The sequence below is a fragment of the Schistocerca nitens genome, chromosome 10, assembly GCF_023898315.1.
Source record: "Schistocerca nitens isolate TAMUIC-IGC-003100 chromosome 10, iqSchNite1.1, whole genome shotgun sequence".
Taxonomy (NCBI): domain Eukaryota; kingdom Metazoa; phylum Arthropoda; class Insecta; order Orthoptera; family Acrididae; genus Schistocerca; species Schistocerca nitens.
Window position 1 is genome coordinate 190,508,279 of NC_064623.1, and position 26,653 is coordinate 190,534,931.

The following is a 26,653-nucleotide window of genomic DNA, read 5'->3' on the forward strand; positions in this document are numbered from 1 at the left end:
TTTGAATAATACAGAAATGTATAAATCCACCAGGGAGATAGGCCAGGATGGCGCTCGACTTTGGAACCGGTATTCACGATGTATCAGTTAAATAAGCAACAAATTACCAAACTGGCTTTAGACCTTTACTGTACACCGTTAAGATTGTATTATGTAGTTTTTAAGTAAAAATCTTGCTCCCAATGGAGACTACGTCGACGAAAGGCCTTCGTGAAGTGTGAGGGCAGTTTGTAGGAGCTCTGAACACCACGATTTCCAACCTAGAACAAAATTTCAAGAACAGCAATGAAACTGATGATGTTGTCTAACGTTTACGTAGGGGTATTTTTTTAAAAATAGTTTTTAACAAAATTGCGGCACTTGAAGTAAAATGCAAGTTTTTCGACAAAAGAGTCGTTATAAAAATGTGCACCCATAATCGGAATTTAACTATATTGCAAAAATCCTACGTGCGACGGTAGAAAAAACGTCGACTCATAAGCTACAAAACTATATAGTGTAACTGCATGTATATTTCATGAGTAGTTGCTCCCGCCAATTTGAAAAATATTGTTTTGAAAGAACAAACTTTGAAGTTTCAGGTTGTGTTGTCTTAATACTTAAATTGAGCAAAACTTTAATCGACAATGCCAGCACTGAACAGATAGCCTTTCTTCCGCCGATTCCCGAAACACTCTCATTTTGACGGAATTATATCGATTAACTGCTTCCTCTTAGCAACTGAAGAGCTTTTTGCACGATTTGGATTATATTTAGAACCTTTTCTAGCCATGTAAATACATTTGATCGTCATTTTCAAGCACATTTCGTATAAAAAAAACAAGCGAAGTGACAGGCAAGGCAAACGCGGAACAAGCACGTCCTTTTAGACCGTTTAGCGTAAACGAATCATGTCGCGAAGATCAATCTTGTTGAGGATAGTATTTTAGTTGATACTGATGCCCTCTGTGATACTATCCGAAACCAGCAGGACCCCTACAGGACTACTGTATTACGTCAATTACATTCGAGCGCTCGGATGAGCCAGACCGCCGTACAATAAATCGTGGATCATTTATGGCAAACTTTACATGAATATTGTAAGTAACTTTCTAAGCTAATAAAAAAATACGGCTAAAAAATTTCTACCAACCCCTTTAAATGTGTTCTATCTTTGAAACCATTCGGAACAGAGCATATGTCCGTATGAAGTTCTTGATCAGACTCACTAATAATATCACCTATCTAATAATGACTCACTGCGTAGATGTATACGTACGAAAGATACTGATTACTGTAGAATGGTCCCAAATGAGTAGGTCGTTGTTGTTGTTCAGTTCGAAGACTGTTTTGATGCAGCTCTCCATGCTACGCTATCCTGTGAAAGCCTCTTCATCTCCAAATAACTATTGCACCTTACATCGTACTGAATCTGCTTACTATATCCATTACTTGGTCTCCCTCTACGATTGTACCACCCACACTCCGGTACTAAATTGGCGATCCCTTGATGTCTCAGAGTGTGTCTTATTAACTGATCCCTTCTTCTGATCGTGCTGTGATATAAATTTCTTTTCTTCCCTATTCTGTTCACTACGTCCTCAATAGTTCCATAATCTACCGTTTAATTTTCAGCACTCTTTTGTAGTACTATATTTCAGAAGCTCCTATTCTTTTTTTTGTCGAAATTGCTAGTCTTCCATATTTTACTTCCTTAGATGGCTATACTCCGTACAAATACGTCCAGAGAGACTTCCTATATATTTCAGAATTTCCTATTCTTTTTTTTTGTCGAAATTGTTAGTCTTCCATATTTTACTTCCTTAGATGGCTATACTCCGTACAAATACGTCCAGAGAGACTTCCGAACACTGAAATCTACATTCGACGTTAACAAATTTGTTTCCTTTAGAAATACTTTTCTCGCTGTTGCCAGCCTACGTTTTATATCCTCTCTCCTTCGGCAGTCATCAGTTATTTCGCTGCAGAAATAGCAAAACTCGCCTAGTGCTTTTAGTGTCTCTTTTGCTAATCTAATTCCTTACCATGACCTGATTTAATTCGACTGTATTCCATCATCTTTGTTTTGCTTTTGTTGATGGCTACCTTATATCCTTTAGAGACACTGCTCATTACGTTCAACTGCTCTTCCAAGTCCCTTTGCTGTCTCTGACAGAGTTATGATGTCCTCGGCAAACACCAAAGTTTTTATTTCTTTTCGCTGAACTTCAAGTCCTACCCCAATTTTTTCTTTGGTTTCTTTTACTGCTTGGTCAAAGTACAGTTTCAATAAGATCGGCGATGGGCTACAACCGTGTCTCACTCCCTTCTCAACCACTGCTTCCCCCTTCACGCCCCTCGACTCTTATAACTGCCGCCTAGTTTCCTGTACATGTTGTAAATAGCCTTTCGCTCGCTGTACTTTACCCCTGATTACCATTCTCTAGCCGAGTCTAAATGTATCGTGAAACGACAAAAGACAGAGCAGCGAGCGAGCCGGTGGCACGTGCGCTCGGAGAAAGTCTGCAGGCGGCCGGTAGCTTCCCGCTGGACGAGTTCTCGCGACATTCCTCGCAAAAGGCGCGCCCAGCGCTCTACGCCGTCTGCAGTCCGACACAGAATCGACGGCCACCGGAAGCGCGTGCACGCACTAGCTTGGAAGTCACTTAGGCGCTTTCGCAATCGACTGGCCATTTGGGTACCGGCGGTGTCTCCCGCATCGTCGAGTCCACCGCCGGAGAAAGTCGCGCGGGGAAAGATGATTTAATTTCTTCCGAGGCGCGTCCGTCTCTTTCTCCCTGTCGCCCTTACCGCCCTGCCTTAAGCGCCGAAGAATTTTACAGGTGATCCGACCACCTGTGACACTCGCCCGCCAACTGGTTGCTCGCTCGAGAGAGATCCGGGGAAGTTAGCCTTACGATATGCTGTGGACCGGCTTCGATCTCGAAAACTTGCCCCCGTTCCTGTGCGCGGGAAACTGGGAGACCACCGAGCAGGTGGAGGGAGCGTATATATAGTGGACGAGGGGGCTGGTCAAGGTATCAGTTGACGTCCTCTGGCAACTGGCAACGACTCAAGCAACATGAGGACCGCTGCTCTGGTGAGTGCCTGAGTGTCCCACAGGGGTTCGTTTCGGAACCAATAGTCTTCAAATACGCTAATGGAAGTTTATTAAAAGTGCTATTGCACTTAAATCAGCTGTTAATGAGAATTTCTAATATTGCTAGTAGTTTCAGTTGTCAAAAATCATCGTCAGACACCTGCAATACATAAACCATCAAAAATTTATAAAAATCAAGAAAGACAATTGCTCTAGAATCATACTTGTTTTTTAAGCACAGTATCAGTACGGATACGTACACGACATATCGTGAAAATCGCAGACTGAACATGAGGAAGTAATACATAAACTTTTAATATTATTCAAATGATCCAAAGCGTCAGTAATAAAACAGCACTGCACATCCTAACCGTAGTTAGTAAAGTATTGGAAATATTTCGTAGTAGCTGAGGCTATTTTTGAGAATATCTGCAAACACTGTGGTACCATCTTCTGAAAATAACACTGTATACGTTATGGATCCTGGGCTCCATGTTGTTCCCAAGTTGTGCAGCGACCGTAAACCATAGAATTACCAAGTAAGCAGCAACCAGTCGCAAAAACAGGTTTCCATTATTTACTTTTGCAAATCGATTTCAACAGATGGCTGTTAACCAGTTGAAATCGATTTGCAAAAGTAAATAAAGAAAACATGTTTTTGTGACTGGTTGCTGCTTACTTGGTAATTCTACTGTATACGTTGCTTTCTCTTAATCAAAAAAGTGAATTTTCAATTTTTAGAAGTCATCGGTGACTGACTGATGTAAATACTTCTCACTAACTTTAACTTCATTGGATTAAAAGAACTTTTTCTGAGTTAATCCTTGCTCGAAGCGCAATCTCCATTCAACCAGCCTTCGATACGTAGTCTTCTGCTTTAGCACATCGAAGACACATATGATAAAACATACACTCACATGCACACACACACACACACACACACACACACACACACACACAAGTGCGTATGCATACACGCCCCTGCACACATCCATACACACGGGAATCATACATAATTATTAGAACGAATGTATAAACATTTTTACGGTATATCATTATTTATCTAACCATTAAAAAGATAAATATCTGTTTATATGAGGTTTAACTAAAGGTATAGCCTAACTTTCAGAAAACGTTAATCACAAACACAAACAGAATACATATCACGTGACGATGCGTCTGGGAACTCTTTATTTTCATGTTACGAATCATTATCTTCGAACTGTTCATAGTGCTCTGATCAGGGGAAACATTTGGGAATAAAACTCACCAACAGAGAAATATAAACTCTACCTAACACAAAACGCGCTCTTGGTTACGTCTGGCAATATTATAATTCACAAACATTGTTTGTGACTATTTGTTAGGGCATAGTGTTCTTCCATCCACACTAAACTTACGTACTTACATACCTGTTTTAAAGAGCACTATCCGGTGTGCTAAGACATATGCTTTCATCAGTACGACGAAACATGAACCCTGTGCTCCTCCATGCTTCAGCGTTAATGCTCCCTGATTTCTAAACACCAGATTGCTTGAGAAACGGACGGCAACAGGTGGACCAAATCCCTGGATGCCACAACGTCTGCACCCAACTGTACAAGATTATTATATCAGAGGGAGTTTGACATCTGCAACGTATGGAATCCCGCTGTAAGATGCGGAGGGGCATGGGGCGCATATTTTGTAAAACTGTGAGCTGTACGCAGTCGTACAGGGATACAACAGCGCATCCTATGCTTAAAATGACCTCTTGGTGATGTATGTAGCTGTGCTAACGGAGCGCTGTTTGAACAATTCGTGTAAGAAAGGATTTCAAGCGAAATAGTGACACGTTCCGTCCCTGAGCGTTTTTAACCAGTACAGCACTACAAAGAGCTATGTATAAAATCAGACCTAATATAGAAGTAAAGCGTTTCCGGATCTATATCCACGTAAAATAGTTTTTGTCAGCCCATGTATGTATACATTATTTTATAGAAACCACAGGAGCATTAGACATACCGAATTCCTCTTATGTGTATCAAAGTGTTCGGATACCACCTATGTGTTGTTTTGTGCTAGGCAGTCTCATGTGCAAAATGTGAACTCGTCCATGTAGATGAAACAAAGTTACGTGTGTTTCTGATGCTAGTCTCCAGGTAATACAAAAGAAATCAGTACCACAGTTTTAAATACCGTTTTTTCATTAAGGTAGGTAGGCCACAGCTGACCAAAAAGATATTCTATAATATTGGTTTCGATGTCACAGTTACCCATTAAGTATCATAAAACATCAATGCAGCATATTACGTAGTTAATTATATATATTTCAAACTGGACTAATGCAATTTTTATGAAATTTCTATATCAACAAACAGTGCGTCCCAGAAAGAATAGTCAATATTGAGGGATATGACTGAACGAAGCGAAAGAGTCTAGAAAACATGAGCTCTGAAATGCACGCCTTAAGAGCCATTAGCACTTCTTCGTCTCCAATACTGTGAAACAGATCTCCTCTACTGAAAGCTTTAGATTTTATTTTGGAACGAAAAAATTGGCTGATAAACATTGACTCTAAAATGAATACGTCAAGTGCAATGAGCACTTGTTTTGGTGGAAGATACGTTTTGCACAGTAGCGAAGATGAGCAAGTGGTCACAGTTCTTAAGCTATGCACTTTTAGAGCCCATGGTTACTAGACATCTTGTTCATGTTTGGCGTCATACTATTCCTCTCAGAATGTGGAAGGCAGAAAAGAGTATCCCATAGTAGAGATCTGTTTCACAGTATCAAAGATGAAGATGTGCTCTTAGCTCATGAGGTATGCGTTTTAGAGGCCACATTTACGTGAGATTCTTGCTTCGAATGAACGTTCTTGCCATATCCCTGAATACTGGCCATTCCTTCTGGAAGATCCTGTACATACTCGAAAAGTGACTGTACAATGCATGCTGGGGATCACATCGAATCAGTATTATCGAATTTCTGTGCTACTGCATTCTATTGATGGCGTGCTTTCGCGATTGCGTTCGCGTCCTGAACATCATTCTCTTCGTTTATGTATTCTTGTTGCTGTGGTCTTTACTCCGAAGACTGGTTTGATGCAGCTCTCCATACTACTCTACCCTGTGTAAATCTCTTCATCTCTGAATAACTACTGCAACTTACACCCTTCTGAATCTGCTTATTGTATTCGTCTCTTGATCTCCCTCTGCAATTTCTACCATCCACATTTCCCTACAGTGCTAAATTAGTCATCCCTTTATATCTCAGAATGTGTCCTATCGCCGATATCTTCTGCTAGTTAAGTTGTGACACAAATTTCTTTTCTTCCCAGTTCTGTTCAGTATCTCCTCATTAGTAGCGCGATGTACCCATCTAATTTTCAGCATTCCTTTGTAGCACCACATTTCAAAATCTTCTATTTCGTGCTAGTCTAAACTGTTAATCGTCCACGTTTCAGTTCTATACAAGGCTACATTCCACATAAATACTTTAAAAGGCTTCCTAGCACTAAAAAGCTGTATTCTGTGATAATAATTTCTCTTCTTCATAAACGCCTTTCTTTCCATTGCCAGCCTACGTTTTATATCCTCTCCATGTCGGCCATCATCAGTTATTTTTCTTCCCAAATAAGAAAAATTATTTAATACTTTATCTCGACTCCTAATCAAATTTCCTCGGCATCACCTGATTTAATTCGACTACATTCCACTGTCAATGTTTTGCTTTTGTTGATGTTCACCTTATAACCTCCATTTAGGACACTGTCCATTCCTTTCAACTGCTGTTTCACTCCCTTTCCGCCGGCCGCGGTGGTCTAGCGGTTCTAGGAGCTCAGTCAGGAACCGCGCGACTGCTACGGTCGCAGGTTCGAATCCTGCCTCGGGCATGGATGTGTGTGATGTCCTTAGGTTAGTTAGGTGTAAGTAGTTCTAAGTTCTAGGGGACTTATGACCACAGATGTTGAGTTCCATAGTGCTCAGAGCCATTTGAACTCCCTTTCCTGTCCGTGACAGAATTAAAATGTCATCAGAAAACGTCTATATAGGGAAAGTTAGATGTCGTGTTACGCTTCGTTTGATTAATACTTTTATCATTTTCGATTTTACGGAACATTTGCCGTCCATTGAAACTTACGGCATTCTGTTAGCCAAGTATTATACTTATCTAACAAATTACATATTGGCGCAGATACTACGTGTGCTCATATCTAGGTTAGTTGTGGATGATGTACAGTGTCGAGAGTCGCTTGGAAACATACGAAGATGGAATTTGCCATTTGAGTTTGTAATCTTACCCTCCCGCACATCACTATTAAAATTCTCATTCGAATCCTGCCTCGCGCATGGATGTGTGTGATGTCCTTAGGTTTGTTAGGTTTAAGTAGTTCTACGTTCTAGGCGACTGATGACCTCAGATGTTAAGTTCCATAGTGCTCAGAGCCATCTGAACCATATCTTTCAACATCACACCGTTTTTACATTTTCCACATCTAAAAAAGAACTTATAATTACATTGTTGGTGACAAACTTAGAAAGCGTCTTCTTCCATCAGAGGCATGCCCACCACTACTCACATTCTGCGGTACTCACATTATTGCAAAGAGTTTAGAAAGCAAAAGAGTGTACAAGCTTTCTTTAGCAAAGAAGAATCTTTACCAAATTATATCATTATTTTATGAATAAATCCAGAAACAAATTTAATAATTACAATTGGATTGTACAATTAATGACGTGAATTTTAAGAATGTCAAAAAGGTCGTTGTTTTTGTTGTTGTTGTGGTCTTCAGTCCTGAGACTGGTTTGATGCAGCTCTCCATGCTACTCTCCCAGTACCTACTGCAGCCTACATCCTTCTGAATCTGCTTAGTGTATTCATCTCTTGGTCTCCCTCTACGATTTTTACCTTCCACGCTGCCCTTCAATACTAAATTGGTGATCCCTTGATGCCTCAGAACATGTCCTACCAACCGGTCCCTTCTTCTTGTCACGTTGTGCCACAAACTCCTCCCCAATTCTATTCAATACCTCCTCATTAGTTATGTGATCTACCCATCTAATCTTCAGCATTCTTCTGTAGCACCACATTTCGAAAGCTATTCTTCTCTTCTTGTCCAAACTATTTATCGTCCATGTTTCACTTCCATACATGGCTACACTCCATACAAATACTTTCAGAAACGACTTCCTGACACTTAAATCAATACTCGATGCTAACAAATTTCTCTTCTTCAGAAACGCTTTCCTTGCCATTGCCAGTTTACATTTTATATCCTCTCGTTATTTCATTTTGATAAGAAGAGCGATTTTAACCATACATACAGATTGTAACAAATTGATTTCTTTGTATGCATTTTAGCCTGAAAGGTAACACATCCTATACAAAAACGTATGTAATTCTTTCAACGAAACATCCGAGATAATTTTGGCCTATGCAAGAATCGATAGTATACAAGGTGTCCGTTATCTCTACAAAAAGAGTGTAATGTTATACGAGGCTGATTCTTTATAACTTGCATTACTTGCTTGCAAGATGACCTGTATTAGTGAAGCTTGCTATGTTTTCACCTTTAGGATTCTTCCTGAATTGTTAAAGATTCATTGAGAAAAAGTTCTATTCCTCCCCATTCATCATAAAATGGGTGTGAGAAACGTTGCTATGTAATTTCGTTCTTCTGATTACATCTACATGTAAATTTATACTCCGCAAGCCACCCAACGGTGTGTGGCGTAGGGCACTTTACGTGCGACTGTCATTACCTCCCTTTCCTGTTCCACTCGCGTATGGTTCGCGGGAAGAACGACTGCCGGAAATCCTCCGTAAACGCTCGAATCTCTCTAATTTTACATTCGTAATCTCCTCTGGAGGTATAAGTAGGGGGAAGCAATATATTCGATACCTCATCCAGAAACGCACCCTCTCGAAACCTGGACAGCAAGCTACACCGCGATGCAGAGCGCCTCTCTTGCAGAGTCTGCCACTTGAGTTTGCTAAATATCTCCGTAACGCTATCACGGTTACCAAATAACCCTGTGACGAAACGCGCCGCTCTTCTTTGGATCTTCTCTATCTCCTCTGTCAACCCGACCTAGTACGGATCCCACACTGATGAGCAATACTCTAGGCCGAACGAGCGTTTTGTAAGCCACCTCCTTTGCTGATGGACTACATTTCCTAAGGACGATCCCAATGAATCTCAACCTGGCACCCGACTTACCAAAAATTAATTTTATATGATCATTCCACTTGAAATCGTTCCGCACCCTTACTCCCAGATATTTTACAGAAGTAACTGTTACCAGTGTTTGTTCCGCTATCATGTAATCATACAATAAAGAATCCTTCTTTCTATGTATTCGCAATACATTACATTTGTCTATGTTAAGGGTCAGTTTCCACTCCCTGCACCAAGTGCCTATCCGCTGCAGATCTTCCTGCATTTCGCTGCAGTTTTCTAATGATGCAACTCCTCTGTATACTACAGCATCATCCGTGAAAAGCCGGATGGAACTTCCGACACTACCTACAAGGTCATTTATATGTATTGTGAAAAGCAATGGTCCCATAACACTCCATATCAGAGTAAAGATGAGCTTCTGTGAAACGCGTGTTATCTTTAACGACAGCAGGTTCTGTTCGTGAGGTGTTACCGAGAAGCAGTCACTGTACACCTCTGTCTCAACAGGTATACCTCGCCGCCGTGCTGGTCGCGTCAGCACTAGCGGAAGAGGCTCGCAGCAGTTACACGGCCAAGAAGCACGACAAACGTGGCATCCTCACCGGGGCGCACTCCATCGGCGACTTCATCGGTGGAGGAGCTCTGCTGGGCGGGGGCATCAGCGGCGGCTACATCGGCAGCGGCTTGGGCTACGCCGGGGGCTACGGTTACGGTGGTGGTCTGAGTGCCGGAGCTATCAGCCTGGCTTCCAGCGGCGGTCTGAGTGCTGGATCCATCGGCCTGGGATCCGGACTCGGCGCCGGGTCCCTGGGAGGCGGCGGCATCGGACTGGGTGGAGGCGCCGTCGGCATCGGCGGGCCCATCGTGACAGTCCAGCCCACAGAGACCGTGGTGCAGACTGTCAGGGTACCGGTCCCCCAACCCGTCGCCGTCCCGGTCGACCGCCCCGTCCCCGTCCCCCAGGCAGTCCCAGTCCCCGTCAACCGTCCGGTCCCCGTACCCCACCCGGTGCCCGTCAGGGTCCCCCACCCGGTGCCCGTGTCCGTCCCCAGCCCCTACCCCGTGGAAGTGCCCAGGCCCGTCCCGGTCGCCGTCAATAGGCCGGTCCCCGTCCCGGTCCCCCAGCCGTACCCCGTCCGCGTCCCCCAGCCGGTCCCGGTCGGAGTACCCCAGCCCGTACCGGTCCGCGTGCCCGTGGCCCAGCCCGTTGCGGTCCCGGTGCCGGTCAGCTCCGGCTTCTCCGGTGGTGCCATCCTAGCCGGCGGCGGTCTCGGGTCCGGACTCGGAGGAGGCTACGGACTCGGTGGTGCGGGGCTGTCGTCCGGGTACCTCGGCTCTGGACTCCTGGCTGGTGGATACGGCTCCAGTGGGATACTGTCGTCCGGTCTGTACGGTGGTGCCTACTCTGGCAGCCTACTGTCTGGACACGGCTACGCTGGAACCTACAAGAGCTACCATTAAAGCTCTCATCCAGCACTGAGGTGTCAGAAGACTGCCATCGGTGGGGATCTCGACATCTGTCCCCAAATTAGTGACGGCGTGTGAACCGAACCATGAATTGGAGGTGGCTCCTAAATGGTGTCGAATGGGCTTTATAGTACCTGAAAAGCAGCTTTCTCATACCAAACAGCAGACCTCCACTCCACATTACGCCCTGTTTGTTCGTCTTCATTCACTTACATTTTCTTCATTTCATTAATGTGAGACTGCCATTCGATTTTCATAAATTTCGCCACTGATACGTAATCACTTTTCTACTTACTTAGAATGTATGTCATTGCTATGACTTTGCAATAAAGATACTGTTTTAAGTAGAAATTATTTATTTTTGAATAAAATCAATGACCTCATCCGCAAACAAAAAAATGTTCAAATGTGTGTGAAATCTTATGGGACTTAACTCCTAAGGTCATCAGTCCCTAAGCTTACACACTACTTAACCTAAATTATCCTAAGGAGAAACACACACACACCCATGCCCGAGGGAGGACTCGAACCTCCGCCTGGACCAGCCGCATTCACAAACAGGAAGCCTTTGGTAAGTTACTGATGTCACTAAAAAAGATCTTTTGCGGATTTATTCAAATGAACAGATCAGCAAATCAAGTTACATTTCTTTTTGCGTTCGTACATGAAAGTTTTAATAGTTCAGAATGATTCTACAAGTACTTAATGTCCCGTCAGTATGTTATTTAAGTCAAAGTAGAATCTGAGTTGAAGAAGGATGGCATAAGAAATCAACTTTCAGTTTGGTGTTTCTAAACGAAAAGCTTGCCTCTGTGTACACTACTGGCCATTAAAATTGCTACACCACGAAGTTGACGTGCTACACACGCGAAATTCAACCGACAGGAAGAAGATGCTGTGATATGCAAATGATTAGTTTTTCAGAGCATTCACACAAGGTTGGCGCCGGTGGCGACACCTACAACGTGCTGACACGAGGAAAGTTTCCAACCGATTTCTCATACACAAACAGCAGTTGACCGGCGTTGCCTGGTGAAACGTTGTTGTGATGCCTCGTGTAAGGAGGAGAAATGCGTACCATCACGTTTCCGGCTTTGATAATGGTCGGATTGTAGGCTATCGCGGTTGCCGTTTATCGAATCGCTACATTGCTGCTCGCGTTTGTCGAGATCCAATAACTGTTAGCAGAATATGGAATCGGTGGGTTCAGGAGGGTAATACGGAACGCCGTGCTGGATCCCAATGGCCTCGTATCACTACCGGTCGAGATGACAGGCATCTTATCTCCATGGCTGTAACGGATCGCCGGTCCCCGGAACGAATCTGCCCAGCGGATTACTGTCGGAGTCCGGTGTCCCGCCAGCCTGCGGATGGTTTTTAAGCCGGTTTTCCATCTGCCTCGGCGAATGATGACTGGTTCCCCTGTTTCGGCCCCAGTTACACTATGTCAGTGACTGCTGCGCAGACACTATCTCCACGTACGTGTACACCATAATTAGTCTACCATGCAAACATTTGGAGTTACACTCGTCTGGTATGAGACGTTCCAGGCTGGGGTCCACGGGGGGCCGAACCGCACAACAACCCTGGATTCGGTGTGAGGCGGCGGTGGGGTGGGTGGACTGCTGTGGCCTGTTATCGGGTTGTGAACCACTGGGGACTACTCCGTCGTTTCTAGGTCCCCGGTTCAATACACACTACGCACAATATACAATGCGTTGTAGAGAGTTTTGAATTACTTTCTCCTTGTATAACATACCAGTGTTATAACCAATAAGCTACTTCACCAAATCTACGTTTGAAAAGTGAAAGGAAGACAGAATCAAAAGAAGCATTGAAAATTGACTAAATTCTTACAGATGTTTAGCATGTTCCTCACGATATTATAGTTTGCTGTGAGGTTTCTTGCAGCCTATTTTCCGGCCTAGGAAGATGCGTAGATACTTTGGACCCTAATTCAATCTAATGAATAACAGTTTTTTCATCGTCTGGATCAAAAAAGACCTTTCTATTTTCCGTTGTCGTCGAGAGAATAAAAATATAGTCTAGTGTTGTGGCTCGAGCAGCATTTGAACTGAATGGAGGTGCGCCACGTGGTTTGACAATGTTCGTGCCTGTATGGTGATTCCACTTTAAACTGTAACAGCCGGTGCGTAGCATGAGCTCAGTAATTCCAGTTGTGACTCACTGGTATTCCAGTCAGAGAATTAGGTTTCATTGTTTCATGAATTGCGGAGTTTTACATTTCTGAACAAATAATGCAAGGCGCCTACCTTTGCACTGCTTGGATAACATTTAAAATACACAGGCATTGTTAGGAAATTAGTGTCAGAATGTGCAGTCCATTGTCAGTGGTACCATCCTTACAGACGCGGATCACTTCGGCAACAGTAAACCTGTACATCTAGTAGAAAAATCTCTGTTCCTGCGTTGGTAGCAAAGCCGTCACACGGGGTGGTAGTGGATAAACAGCTGCACACCTTATTGCGAAAGGTTTGTAGTACTTCGATGTAGACTGGGGCACCCAAAGGAAAGGTGATATGCGTCCTCTCCTTTTCCACAAGAGCAGAGGGGAGTTTCTACGGTGCGCAGCCTGCGGACGCGTCTACAGAAAGATTAGTGGTTAAATTTCAGTCTGGTTTTTAAAGAGGCGGGTGACCAGCCATTGGATTTGTCTGATATTTCGTCGAAGAGGGAACTGGCGGGTGAATTGCTGCTTACGTCCTGCCCTTGTGTCGTGTTGTTTTCTCCCATCCCGTTTTCTGCCATGTACCCGTATAGGACACAGCCACAGTACGTATTTGCGATTGCAGTCCAGGTGCTAAGTTCTGTCACAACAGTTTCTTTGGCTAAGCGGTCGACAGCTTCCTTGTCACTGATCTCACACTGTGATTTCACCCAAGCGAAATTAACGGAGTGGCATTCACACGGCGACTCCAGCGCTTCGATAATTCTGTATACAATGAGGTTTTCAGTCAAGCAGCGGCTAAAATTTTGAAGTACTGTTAGAGTTGATAATGAGTCATAGAGTAGCAAATACTGGGATGTTATCATCGGCCAGCAGAAACGAGCTACTCGTATCGCCACAAGTTCCGCTGTCATCGGATTTGCCTCTGATGTCAAGTTTGAATAGACCTACAGCAAACGTGGTATGCAGTATGCGCTTTGGAAGGAATCACTGGTTTTGGAGCTGTTCAGTGTAAATATACCGGGTAATCAAAAAGTCAGTATAAATTTTAAAACTGAATAAATCACGGAATAATGCAGATAGAGAAGTACAAATTGACACAAATGCTTCGAATGACATGGGTTTTATTAGAACCAAAAAAATACAAACGTTCAAAAAATGTCCGACAGATGGCGCTTCATCTGATCATAATAGCAATAATTAGCATAACAAAGTAAGACAATGCAAAGATGATGTTCTTTACAGGAGATGTTCAATATGTCCACCATCATTCCTCAACAATAGCTGTAGTCGGGGAATAATGTGAACAGCACTGTAAAGCATGTCCGGAGTTATGGTGAGGCATTGGCGTCGGATGTTGTCTCAGCACCCCTAGAGATGTCGGTCGATCACGATACACTTGCGACTTCAGGTAACCCCAAAGCCTGGGAGGCCAGTCATGATGAAAGTGGCGGCTGAGCACACGATCATCACCAAACGACGCGTGCAAGAGATCTTTCACGCGTCTAGCAATATGGGGTGTTTTTTTGGTTCTAATAAAACCCCATGTTATTCCAAGCATGTGTGTAAATTTTTACCTCTCTATCTAATTATTCAGTGGTTTGTTAAGTTTCCAAATTTATACTGACTTTTTGATCACCCGGTATATTCCCTCTGGATACTATCCTAAAACCTGTGCCAAACTTTTAATGTTGAGGGCCATGGTTGAGAGTAATGTCAGTTATTACGTTCACCATGGACAGTCTCAGTGCGAATGGAACTGTAAAACTGTTTTGTCGTTGTTTTTGTTGTTTTTTCTTTTTTAGTCATCAGTCATCTGAGTGGTTTGATGAGACCCGCCATGAATCTCTCTCATGTGCCCAATTCTTCATCTCGGAGTAGCCCTTGCAACCTGCGTCCTCAGTTATTTTCTGGATGTATTCCAGTCTCTGTCTTCCTCTACCGTTTTTAACCTCTACAACTCTCTCTGGTACCAAGGAGGTCATTCGGTGACGTCTTAGCAGATTTCCTATCATGCTTTCCTTCTGCTTGTCGGTGTTTCCCACATTTTCCTACCTTTTCAGTCCACCTACTTTTCAACATTCGTCTGTAACACCACATCTAAAATGCTTCGATTCTTTTCTGTTCAGGTTTTGCCACAGTCCATGTTTCTCTACCATACAATGCTATGCTCCAAAATTACATTCTCAGAAATTTCTTCCTCAAATTAAGGCCTATGTTTCATACTAGTAGGCTTCTCTTGACCAGGAATGCCCTTTTCCTCAACTTTATCTACTTCGTGACCATCAGTCCTGATGATAAGTTTCTCGCTGTTCTCATTTCTGCTACTTCTCATTACTTTCGTCTTCCTTCGATTTACTCTCAGTCAATATTCCGTACTCATTAGACTGTTCATTACATTCAGCAGATCAATTAATGCTGCTTCACTTTCACTCAAGATAGCAATTTCATCAAAGAATCTTATCATTGTTATACTTTCACCCTGACTTTCAGTTCTACTCCTGAACTTCTCTTTTATTTCTGTCACTGCTTCTTCGGTGTACAGATTGAACATTAGGGGCGAAAGGCTACATCGCTGTATTACACCCTTTTTAATCCTAGCACTTTGTTCTTGTTCGTCCACTCTTATTATTCCCTGCTGACGCTTGTATGTATTTTATATTATCCGTCTCTCCCTATAGCTTACTCCTGTTTTTCTCACAATTTCAAAAATCTTGCACCATTTTATATTGTCTATGTGCTCTAAAGATTTTCCTCGAAATAGGCTTGGACTAGGGGAAGAAGAGTTCTCGTGGTCCAGAAGTGTACAGTTAAACACTGTACGGCTGGCTTGAGGAGATTTATTTGAGATTTTTAGATTCATATTAATTCCGTTTAAGAATAAATTTGATGTAGAGATACCGCCGGGGTAGATGAATTCCAAAATTGTGCGCAAGGAGATGTTGCTTAGGTATCAAGGTAAACTCTTCTTATAATTTTGTCCAAGAGGGAGACATAAAGAGGAGTACTTTTTTAAAGTAACTCCCAGAATTTTTTATTTGTTAACCTACTTCCACTCCTCAAGGCCTGTTCAGAAACACAGTATATGTTCCTGAGAACACAGCATCCAACTTAATAACAAACAGACATGGATATCTTTGATACACTATCGTAATACTGTAAACCGTTGTGGGCATCCAAATGTGCTGCTCAACGTGATGTCCATAGACAGGGATACGTTGGTCCATGCGTTGGGAAAAGAATTCATGACTGCTTGAATTGTTGCTTACTGAGGTGAATTACAAGACTGCGCGCTACGTCCCTACATGTTCTCAACAGTTGTTGGAGTAACTCGATAAACGACGTCTTTTGGGTCGCTAAAGAGAAAAAGTCCAGAGGTGCTACGCCAGGAGGCCGAGCAAGCCAATCCACTATTCCTCCACAACCGATCAATAACAGGATACGGTCGGTTGAGACCACATTGTGTACACAAGGCACTATCGCTTCACATCAGCCGTCTTGGTACTACATAAGTATCTGGTGTCAGAAGGTTGGCATATGGCCTGCCGTTTAGGTTTAAATATGGGCCAATAATTGTAGTATCAAGCAGTCTACAGCAGGCATTAACTATCCATTATTGCAGATTTTCCACTCGTCTAAAGAAGCGTGTATTTTCGCTGCATAAATAATGCATGTTCTTTATATATATATATGTGTTTGAGAAGGCGCAAATATGTGTAAAGATAACGTCGGAGAATAACTTGTTAATCAATGACTGCCTGTACTGTACACAACATATCGTTGGAACACACGGCAGCACTTTGCTATAGGAACCTGTATTATATATAAGAAAACATTACTGAAGTTACTCTTCTGCTAACTCACATTCTCCATAGATTTCCAGCATTACTACCTTCTCCTCGTTTGTGTACATTAAACTCACACAAACCTTAAACTGAAAACAGTTGACTAAGAACCGGATGTACTTTCCTTGTGTTTCCCTTTGTTTATTGTCAGCTCCAACAGGTGTGCGACTTAAGTTAACCCAGTGCTAGCACAGAGGAGTCAAAGTCAGTTTCAAAAAATGGTTCAAATTGCTCTAAGCACTATGGGACTAAACATCTGAGGTCATCAGTCCCCTGGACAGAACTACACTACCGGCCATGAAAACTGCTACACCAAGAAGAAATGCAGATGATAAACGGGTATTCATTGAACAAATATATTATACTAGAACTGACATGTTACTACATTTTCACGCAATTTGGGTTCATAGATCCTGAGAAATCAGTACCCACAACAACCACCTCTGGCTTTAATAACGGCCTTGATACGCCTGGGCATTGAGACAAACAGAGCTTGGATGGCGTGTACAGGTACAGCTGCCCAGGCAACTTCAACACGATACCACAGTTCATCAAAAGTTGTGACTGGCGTATTGTGACGAGCCAGTTGCTCGGCCACCATTAACCAGACGTTTTCAATTGGTGAGAGATCTGGAGAATGTGCTGGCCAGGGCAGCAGTCGAACATTTTCTCTATCCAGAATGGTCCGTACAGGACCTGCAACATGCGGTCGTGCATTATCCTGCTGAAATGTAGGGTTTCGCAGGGATCGAATGAAGGCTAGAGCCACGGGTCGCAACACATCTGAAATGTAACGTCCACTGTTCAAAGTGCCGTCAACGCGAACAAGAGGTGACCGAGACGTGTAACCAATGGCACCCCATACCATCAGGCCTGGTGATATGCCAGTATGGCGATGACGAATACACGCTTCCAGTGTGCGTTCACCGCGATGTCGCCAAACACGGATGCGACCATCATGATGCTGTAAACAGAACCTGGATTCATCCGAAAAATGACGTTTTGCCATTCGTGCACCCAGGTTCGTCGTTGGGTACACCATCGCAGGCGCTCCTGTCTGTGATGCAGCGTGAAGGGTAACCGCAGCCACCGTCTCCAGCTGTTAGTCCATGCTGGTGCTAACGTCGTCTAACTGTTCCTGCAGATGGTGTTGTCTTGCAAACGTCTCCATCTGTTGACTCAGGGATCGAGACTTGGCTACACGATCCGTTACAGCCATGCGGATAAGATGCTTGTCATCTCGACAGCTAGTGATACGAGGCTGTTGCGATCCACCACGGTGTTCCGTATTACCCTCCTGAACTCACCGATTCCATATTCTGCTAACAGTCATTGGATCTCGACCAATGCGAACAGCAATGTCGCGATTGATAAACCGCAATCGCGATAGGCTACAATCCGACCTTTATCAGAGACGAAAACGTGATGGTACGCATTTCTCCTCCTTAAACGGGGCATCACAACAACGTTTCACCAGGCAATGCCGGTCAACCGTTGTTTGTGTATGAGAAATCGGTTGGAAACTTTCCTGATCTCAGCACGTTGTAGGTGTCGCCACTGGCGCCAACCTTGTGTGAATGCTCTGACAAGCTAATCATTTGCGTATCACAGCATCTTCTTCCTGTTGGTAATTTCGCGTCTGTAACACGCCATCTTCGTAGTGTACCAATTTTAATGGCCAGTAGAGTACTTAAACCTAATTAACCTAAGGACATCACACACACACCCATGCACGAGGCAGGATTCGAACATGAGACGTAGCAGAAGCGCGGTTCCGGACTGAAGTGACTAGAACCGCTCGGCCACAGAGGTCGGCAAAGGGAGTTTCGTGCTACGTTTTTACTAACGTCATTTTTACGTAAATGGTACACCGTGGTTCGTTTTGAACAGTGGTTGAAGAGGGGAAGGGAACTGCAGAATAAAGGGCGCTATTTTAAAAAACATCTACTGCTGTTCGTATCTTTGTAACAAACATTGATATAAGAAAGCCAGTAAGACTGGTTAATGTCCCTTTCGTACGAGGTAGGTTCCAAACGTTTCGGGCCTGACATTTTTCAAGCTGTAAAAATAAAACACCATTCTTCAACGTAATTACCCTTTATTTCAATACGCTTTTGACATCTGTGAATTAACAACGCTATCTCATTCAAAAAGTAATCTGTTTATTTACCGGCAAAATTTCCCATTACAGCAGCTTTCATTTCATCATCATCATCATCAAATTTCCTTCCTCGATGACCTTTCTTCAGTTTGGAGAAGAGACAGTAGTCACTTGTGGCTGGATCTGGAATATTGAATGGGTGGTCAGTCTCCCGAATGCCACATTCCTTTACTGCAGCCTTCGCAATAGCCAACATGTGCACTGGGGTGTTTTCGTGCAGAAGACGAAAACCATGTGACAACCTTCCTCGCCTCTTTAGTTTGACGGAGTCGCGTAATTTGTGCAGAACCAGTATTGTGCGTTCACAGTTGTATTCCTTTCTTTGAAACCAGTTAAGAGAATTCCTCTGAAATCCCAGAAGATGACCCTCTTCGCGGACTGAGTGACCTTCGCCTTTCTTGGTGGAACTTCAGCTGGTTCTTGCCATGCGAGACTCTTTTCTTGGGCAGAAGAAGCTTCATCCCCTCTGTCTACACCTATAACTATATCTACATCTACATACATAATCCGCAAGCCACGATACGGTGCCTGGCGCAGGGTACCCTGTACCGCTACTAGTCATTTCCTTTCCTGTTCCACTCGCAGATAGAGAGGGGGAAAAACGACTATCTAAATGCTTCCATATGAGCGCTAATTTCTCGTATATTATCTTTGTGCGGGTTGGAACTTTAGTAGTGGCAACTATTTATTTACAGCTCGTACCAACTAGGTTTCAAAGTTTTACTGACCTTCAAAGTAGTCGCCAGCATTGTGTATAACCCGTTTCCAGAGTGGAAGTCATAGGATACTCTTAGCAGTGCCAGTTGTGTTTGACAGTTGGAGCGGTGCCGTCTATTGGCTCTGAGCACTATGGCACTTAACGTCTGAGGTCATCAGTCCCCTAGAACTTAGAACTACTTAAACCTAACTTAAGGACATCACACACATCCATGCCCGAGGCAGGATTCGAACCTGCGACCGTAGCGGTCGAGCGGTTCCAGACTGTAGCGCCTAGAACCGCTCGGCCACCCCGACCGGCTGCGGTCTATTGCCCGACGAATTTGTAGCAGTGCTGATGCGAATGTCGTGAAGCGTTTTCTGCAGTTTAGAAATCGGGTTCAGCTCAAGAGGGCTTAAGTCAGGGGAATGCAGTACGTGGTATAGCACTTAGAAGCCCCATCACCTATCTACCTCTACATCTACATGCATACTCTGTAGATCACATTTAAGTGCCTGGCAGACGGTTCATTGAACCACCTTCACAATTCTCTATTATTCCAATCTCGTATAGCGCGCGGAAAGAATGAACACCTATATCTTAACGTACGAGCTCTGATTTCCCTTATTTTATCGTGGTGATCATACCTCCCTATGTAGGTCGGTGTCAACAAAATATTTTCGCATTCGAAGGAGAAAGCTGGTGATTGGAATTTCGTGAGAAGATTCCGTCGTAGCGATAAACACCTTTCTTTTAATGATTTCCAGCCCAAATCCTGTATCATTTCTGTGACACTCTCTCCCATATTTCGCGATAATACAAAACGTGCTGCCTTTCTTTGAACTTCTTCGATGCACTCCGTCAGTCCTATCTGGTAAGGATCCCACACCGCGCAGCAGTATTCTAACAGAGGACGGACATGCGTAGTGTAGGCAATCTCCTTAGTAGGTTTGCTACATTTTCTAAGTGTCTTGCCAATAAAACGCAGACTTTCGTTAGCCTTCCCCACAAAATTTTCTATGTGTTCTTTCCAATTTAAGTTATTCGTAGTTGTTATACCTAGGTATTTTGTTGAATTTACGGCTTTTAGATTAGACTGATTTATCGTCTAACCGAAGATTAACTAGTCCCTTTTAGCACTCATGTGGATGACCTCATACTTTTCTTTATTTAGGGTCAACTGCCACTTTTCGCACCATTCATATATATTTCCAGTTTGTTTTGATCTTCTGATGACTTTATTAGTCGATAAACGACAGCGTAATCTGCAAACAACCGAAGACGGCTGCTCAGATTGTCTCCCAAATCGTTTTATAGATAAGGAACAGCAAAGAGCCTATAACACTACCTTGGGGAACGCCAGAAATCACTTCTGTTTTACTCGATGACTTCCCGTCAGTTACTACGAACTGTGACCTATCTGACAGAAAATCACAAATCCAGTCACATAACTGAGACGATATTCCACAAGCACGCAATATTTAACTACTAGCCGCTTGTGTGGTACAGTGTCAAAAGCCTTCCGGAAATCCAGAAATACGGAATCGATCTGAAATCCCTTGTAAATAGCACTCAACACTTCATGTGAATACAGAACTAGTTGTGTTTCACAGGAACAATGTTTTCTAAACCCATGTTGACTGTGTGTCAATAGACCGTTTCCCTTCGAGGTAATTTATAATGTTCGAAAACAATATATGTTCTGAAATCCTGCTGCATATCAACGTTAACGATGTGCGCCTGTAATTTAGTGGATTACTCCTACTACCTTTCTTGAATATTGGTGTGACCTGTGCAGCTTTCCAGTCTTTGGGTACGGATCTTTCGTCGAGCGAACGGTTGTATATGATTGTTAAGTATGGAGCTAATGCATCAGCATACTCCGAAAGGAACCTAATTGGTATACAGTCTGGACCAGAAGACTTGCTTTTATTAAGTGATTTGAGTTGCTTCGCTACTCTGAGGATATTTACTTCTACGTTACTAATGTTGGCAGCTGTTCTCGATTCGAATTCTGGAATATTTACTTCGTCTTCTTTTGTGAGGGCATTTCGGAAGGCTGTGTTTAGTACCTCTGCTTTGGCAGCACTGTCTTCGATAGTATCTCCATTGCTATCGCGCAAAGAAGGCATTGATTGTTTCTTGCCGCTAACATTCTTCACATACGACCAGAATCCCTTTGGATTTTCTGCCAGGTTTCGAGACAAAGTTTCGTTGTGGAAGCTGTTATAGGCATCTCGCATCAAGTCCGCGCTAAATTTCGAGCTTGTGTAAAAGATCGCCAAACTTGGGGATTTTGAGTGTGTTTGAATTTGGCATGTTTGTTTCATTGTTTCCGCAACAATGCTCTAACCCGTTTGATGTACCAAGCAGGATCAGCTCCATCGTTTGTTAATTTATTTGGTATAAATCTCTCAATTGCTGCCGATACTACTTCTTTGAATTTAAGCCACATCTGGTCTACAGTTACATTATTAATTTGGAATGAGTGGAGATTGTCTCTCAGGAAAGAGTCAAGTGAATTTTTATCTGCTTTTTTGAATAGGTGTATTTTTTGAGGATTTGGGGATTACAGCATTCAATCTCGCTACGACAACCCTGTATTCACTAATCCCTGAATCGGTTTTGATGCTCGTTATTAACTCAGGATTATTTGTTGCTAAGAGGTAATGTGTGTTTTCACAACCGTTTACTATTCTCGTAGGCTCATGAACTAATTGCTCGAGATAATTTTCAGAGAATGCCTTTAGCACGATTTCGGATGATATTTTATGCGTACCTCCGGAATTAAACACCTATTTTCGCCAACATATCGAGGGTAAATTAAAGTCGCCACTAGGTATTATCGTATGAGTCGGGTACGTGTTTGAAATGAAACTCAAGTTTTCTTTGAACCTTTGAGCAACTGTATCATCTGAACTGGGAGGTCGGTAAAAGGATCCAATTAGTATTTTATTCCGGTTGCCAACAATTACCTCTGCCCATACTAACTCACAGGAAGTCAAACAAATGAGTAACAGTACGTCCTTGAGCGTTGTCCAGCTAAATGATTGTGAGGTCCATCAGAAAGTGTCATCACATGTGTGTCTATGCTGTTCATTTTTGGAACACAACGCTTCAGAACTGTTCCAGAGATTCGACAGGCAGTAGACCGCTCCATTTGCACCATCAACAGAAAAGGATCTGCTAACGGTATACTACGCCTTCCACATCGCTGGCAACGGGTTCTACACAACGCTGGTGATTACTTTGAAGGACAGTAACAGCTGCAAACATGTAACTCCTTTGTATCGGTTGTGAATAACCAGTTGCCACTATTTAAGTTCCAACCCTCGTATTTAAATAACTTTGCAAGTTCACAGGTTAATGCACGCGCGGAGAAAGGCCATTGCAGTTGTGAACTGCTGTTACATTAATAACCGGTGTAAACGCCAGAATGTTGAATGCAAGCATGCATTGCGTCGTATAGAGGCCGGATCAGTAGGTGGGATGGAGGTACTTGCCTGTTGTACTCGGTCGGTCAATACAAGGACGGGTATTGCTGGTTGTGGATGAGGCTGGAGTTTTCGTCCAATGACGTCCCATATGTCCCCGATTGGAGGCAAATCTGGTGACCGAGAAGCAGTATGTCCATAGTTTGTAGAGCATGTGGGGCTATAGCGGCGGTATGTGGTAGAGCGTTTTCCTCTTGGAAAACAAACCCATGAAATGATATTCATGAATGGCAACACAACATGTCTAATTACCAGACTGACGCACAAATTTGCAGTCAGGTTGCGTGGGACAATCACGAGGGCGCCCCTACCGTCATACGAAATCACACCCCAGACCATAGCTACAGGTTTGGGTCTTGTGTGTTGTAACAAAAAAAATGGTTCAAATGGCTCTGAGCACTATGGGACTTAACTTCTGAGGTCATCAGTCCCCTAGAACTTAGAACTACTTAAACCTAACTAACCTAAGGACATCACACACATCCATGCCCGAGGCAGGATTCGAACCTGCGACCATAGTGGTCGCGCGGTTCCAGACTGTAGCGCCCAGAACCGCTCGGCCACACCGGCCGGCTGTGTTGTAACACCTCGGTCCAGTTTACAGTTATAAAAGCTATAGAAATAATAATTTAAAATGAAGAATAGAATTTTTAGAGGGGAAAATAGTGTAGAATCACAGTTCGGTAATTGCACATCAAAATTATAGTATATCAGCAAGTAGTTTAACGTCTAAGTACAGCAAAGCCATGGAAGCTCCGTCATGGAGAAGGCAGTGACGTTAAACTCTTGTGATGAAAAACCTATAAAAAGGCCTGATCGTCATTATTGCCGCCTTTTTTTCCTTGATTGTTTCGTTAAAGGGCGGGGAACCCGAGTCAGTCAGCGAGACAATAATTAGATTGGACTTTATCGTGTTAAGATCCACGATAAACTGTTAGAATATTACGGAGATTAAAAGTGATGTAGTGTGCGGTCTCTGACTGTTGGCAGCAACGGAGTATTAAGGGGATTTTAGGACTTTAGTGCTAGATTGGAGCTTTACGGACATATAGACGACAGAAACTCGAATTATCTGCTGATACGAGTGAATTCAGAGGTACCAGTATTCAGATATTAACGTGTGGACTTTTGAAAGTGTCGTGTGCCGTTAATTGCGAATGTGGACGTAGAGCGCGCGCATATCGGCATTTGCGGACTATTTAGATTCCTCCAGGCTAGGAACCTTTTAAATAGACCATCATGCATCACCATCTTAATCATTGAATATAGGGTGAAAGTGAAATACAAGAGTGTTGTACTTATTTCATTTACCTAGTACTAATCAGTAAAAGTTTTACGGAACCAAAGCTATTCAGCAGTAAGTCAGCACCATCTAGCGGAAAGCGTAGGCATTAACTAACACGCTAACTGAAGTGAACGTTTACGTGTTTTACGGACTGCTTAATATGGACTTTTGTGACTCTTTGACGTCCCCACTCCCTCCGAAAGGTGGCGCAGGCTGTCATAAAAGGGGAGAGTTTTAGCCGGGAAAATTACTAAATAAAAGCGATATTGACTCGCAGTAATAGCAAAACACAAGGCCCGCACCTCATCGGAGAGTCGTCACTGTCACGTCGGGAAGTAAAGCCGGAAAACCTACCGACGATACGTATCTACGAGCAGACGTCGACGTGGAGTACCTAAAAAGGGAACCACAAGAGAGTTGGGGATCCCGTCCCCCACGCGGATCCTCTATGATCTCATTCCTTACCCCATCTGCTCCTATTCCTCGAACATATCCGTATCCTCTACACCTCCCGCCGTCTTGAACCCCCTCACCCCCTGGTTGCTCCTCTCCTCTCCCATCCCCGCCCCCTGCCACGTCTTCACCGTTGTGTCCCCCCTACCCTCCATCTCTACACCCTCCATCTCCTTTCCCAAGGTGGCTTCCGTCAACTCCCGGATGATGCCCTCTCTCCCTCCATTTATCCTTCCTATCAACTCTGATCCCCACTCCCCCTCCTTTCCTCTGTCCTTTCCTTGGGCTGCCTCTTCCCCTCCCCCTTCCGTCCTGTTTTCTCCCCACTAAACCTCTCCCTACCTCCCTTCTCCCCCCCAGTCCTTTTGTATTCCCCTCCTCTGCCTCCCCCACTCCCTGTCGCGTCTGCCCTCCACCCCTCTTCTGGGTCCTCATCCTCCATCAGCTCCTTTCCCGGTTCCCCCCTTCGCTTTTACTCTCCTTTCCCCCCTTTTTTGTTTTCCCATCTTCTGTCCCGTCTCCCCCCACTTGCTCTCGACTGTGGTGTCACATTTGCCGACTTTTTAGTGCAGTGTTCCAGTGAGTATTCAGTGTTGTTTGTCTTTCTCGTGTTGCGAACAGAAACCATGCTGTCGCTCGGTGTGAATTTCATGTCTTTTGCGAACAGAATCCAGACTGTCGCCGTGTTTTTTAATTGTCTATTGTTTTCCCTGTCTGCTTCGTATGTATTTTTCTTAGCATCTTCATCCCTCTGTTGTTGTTTTAAGTTCCACGATTTCTTTTCGCCTTGTTACTCTCTAAGTCTCCGATTTTATCGCCTGTTTTTTATTATTTGTTCTCTTGATCTTCGTCACAAAATCTGTCGGCTGAAGAGCGGCATACTAAGCTGCTGCCGGCCCGCCCCCTTCGGGGGGAATTGAAATTCAATAAAGAAAAAAAAAAGTTGGGGATGTTTCAGTGTCTGGGCCACAGATAGTTTGGTTGCAGGCTCTCATCTGGCTTCCTTCTAACCAACACTCGGCCGTCACTGGCACCGAGGCAGAACCAGCTGTCATCGGAAAACACCACAGACGTCCACTCCGCCCTAAAATAAACTCTTGCTCAACACCTCTAAAGTCACAAATGGCGGTGGTTTGGGTCAGTGGAAAGCACGCTGCAGGGCTTCTGTCACGGATCTGTCTTGGAAGAAATCGATTTGTGACAGATCGTCGTGTCACTGTGGTCTCAACTGTTGCTCGAGTAGTTGCTGCTGTCGCAGTACGATGCACCAGAGCCATACATCGTAACACGACTGTGTTCCCTCTCGGCAGTACCACGTGACCGGCCGGATCGCAGTTTTCTTGTGGCTGTACTTTCCCGCGACCGCCACTGTCAGCAATCGTGTATAGTGTTTACATTCCTGCCAAGTCATTCTTCAGTGTTGCAGGAGGAACATCTAGCTTTTCGCAGCTCTATTACACGACCTCGATGAAATTTAGTGAGATGATTGAAACGTAAATTTACTTTCAAAATCTTTTCATACGGAATTTATTTTATTTACTAGCGATTCATCAAAAACATTAACACATTTAATCACACTAGGTGAGTGTGGAAGTAGCTGCCGGGAAGTAACTCATGGAAAACGAAATTACTTTTAACAAATATGAATTTTATTCCTAAAAGGCTTTTTCAAAAACAGATTTAAAATTATAAACAGAAAAGCACCCTCGACATATCAAGTTACAATTGTATTTAGAGGCAGAAAGAACAAAAATGACAGTATGAGCCTTCGGGCTGAGAACCTTGCCTGCTGCCTTTCAACACGGCCGTAGTCATGACCGC

General features: G+C 43.7%; 1 protein-coding gene across 1 annotated transcript; it reads left to right on the forward strand.

Annotated features, from left to right (window-relative positions):
* Positions 1–2,436: 2,436 nt before the first annotated feature.
* Positions 2,437–10,703, forward strand: LOC126209986 (elastin-like). Its single transcript, XM_049939096.1, has 2 exons — positions 2,437–2,616; positions 9,750–10,703. Exons 1-2 carry the CDS (start codon positions 2,437–2,439, stop codon positions 10,701–10,703), a joined length of 1,134 nt encoding a protein of 377 aa, XP_049795053.1.
* Positions 10,704–26,653: the final 15,950 nt, after the last annotated feature.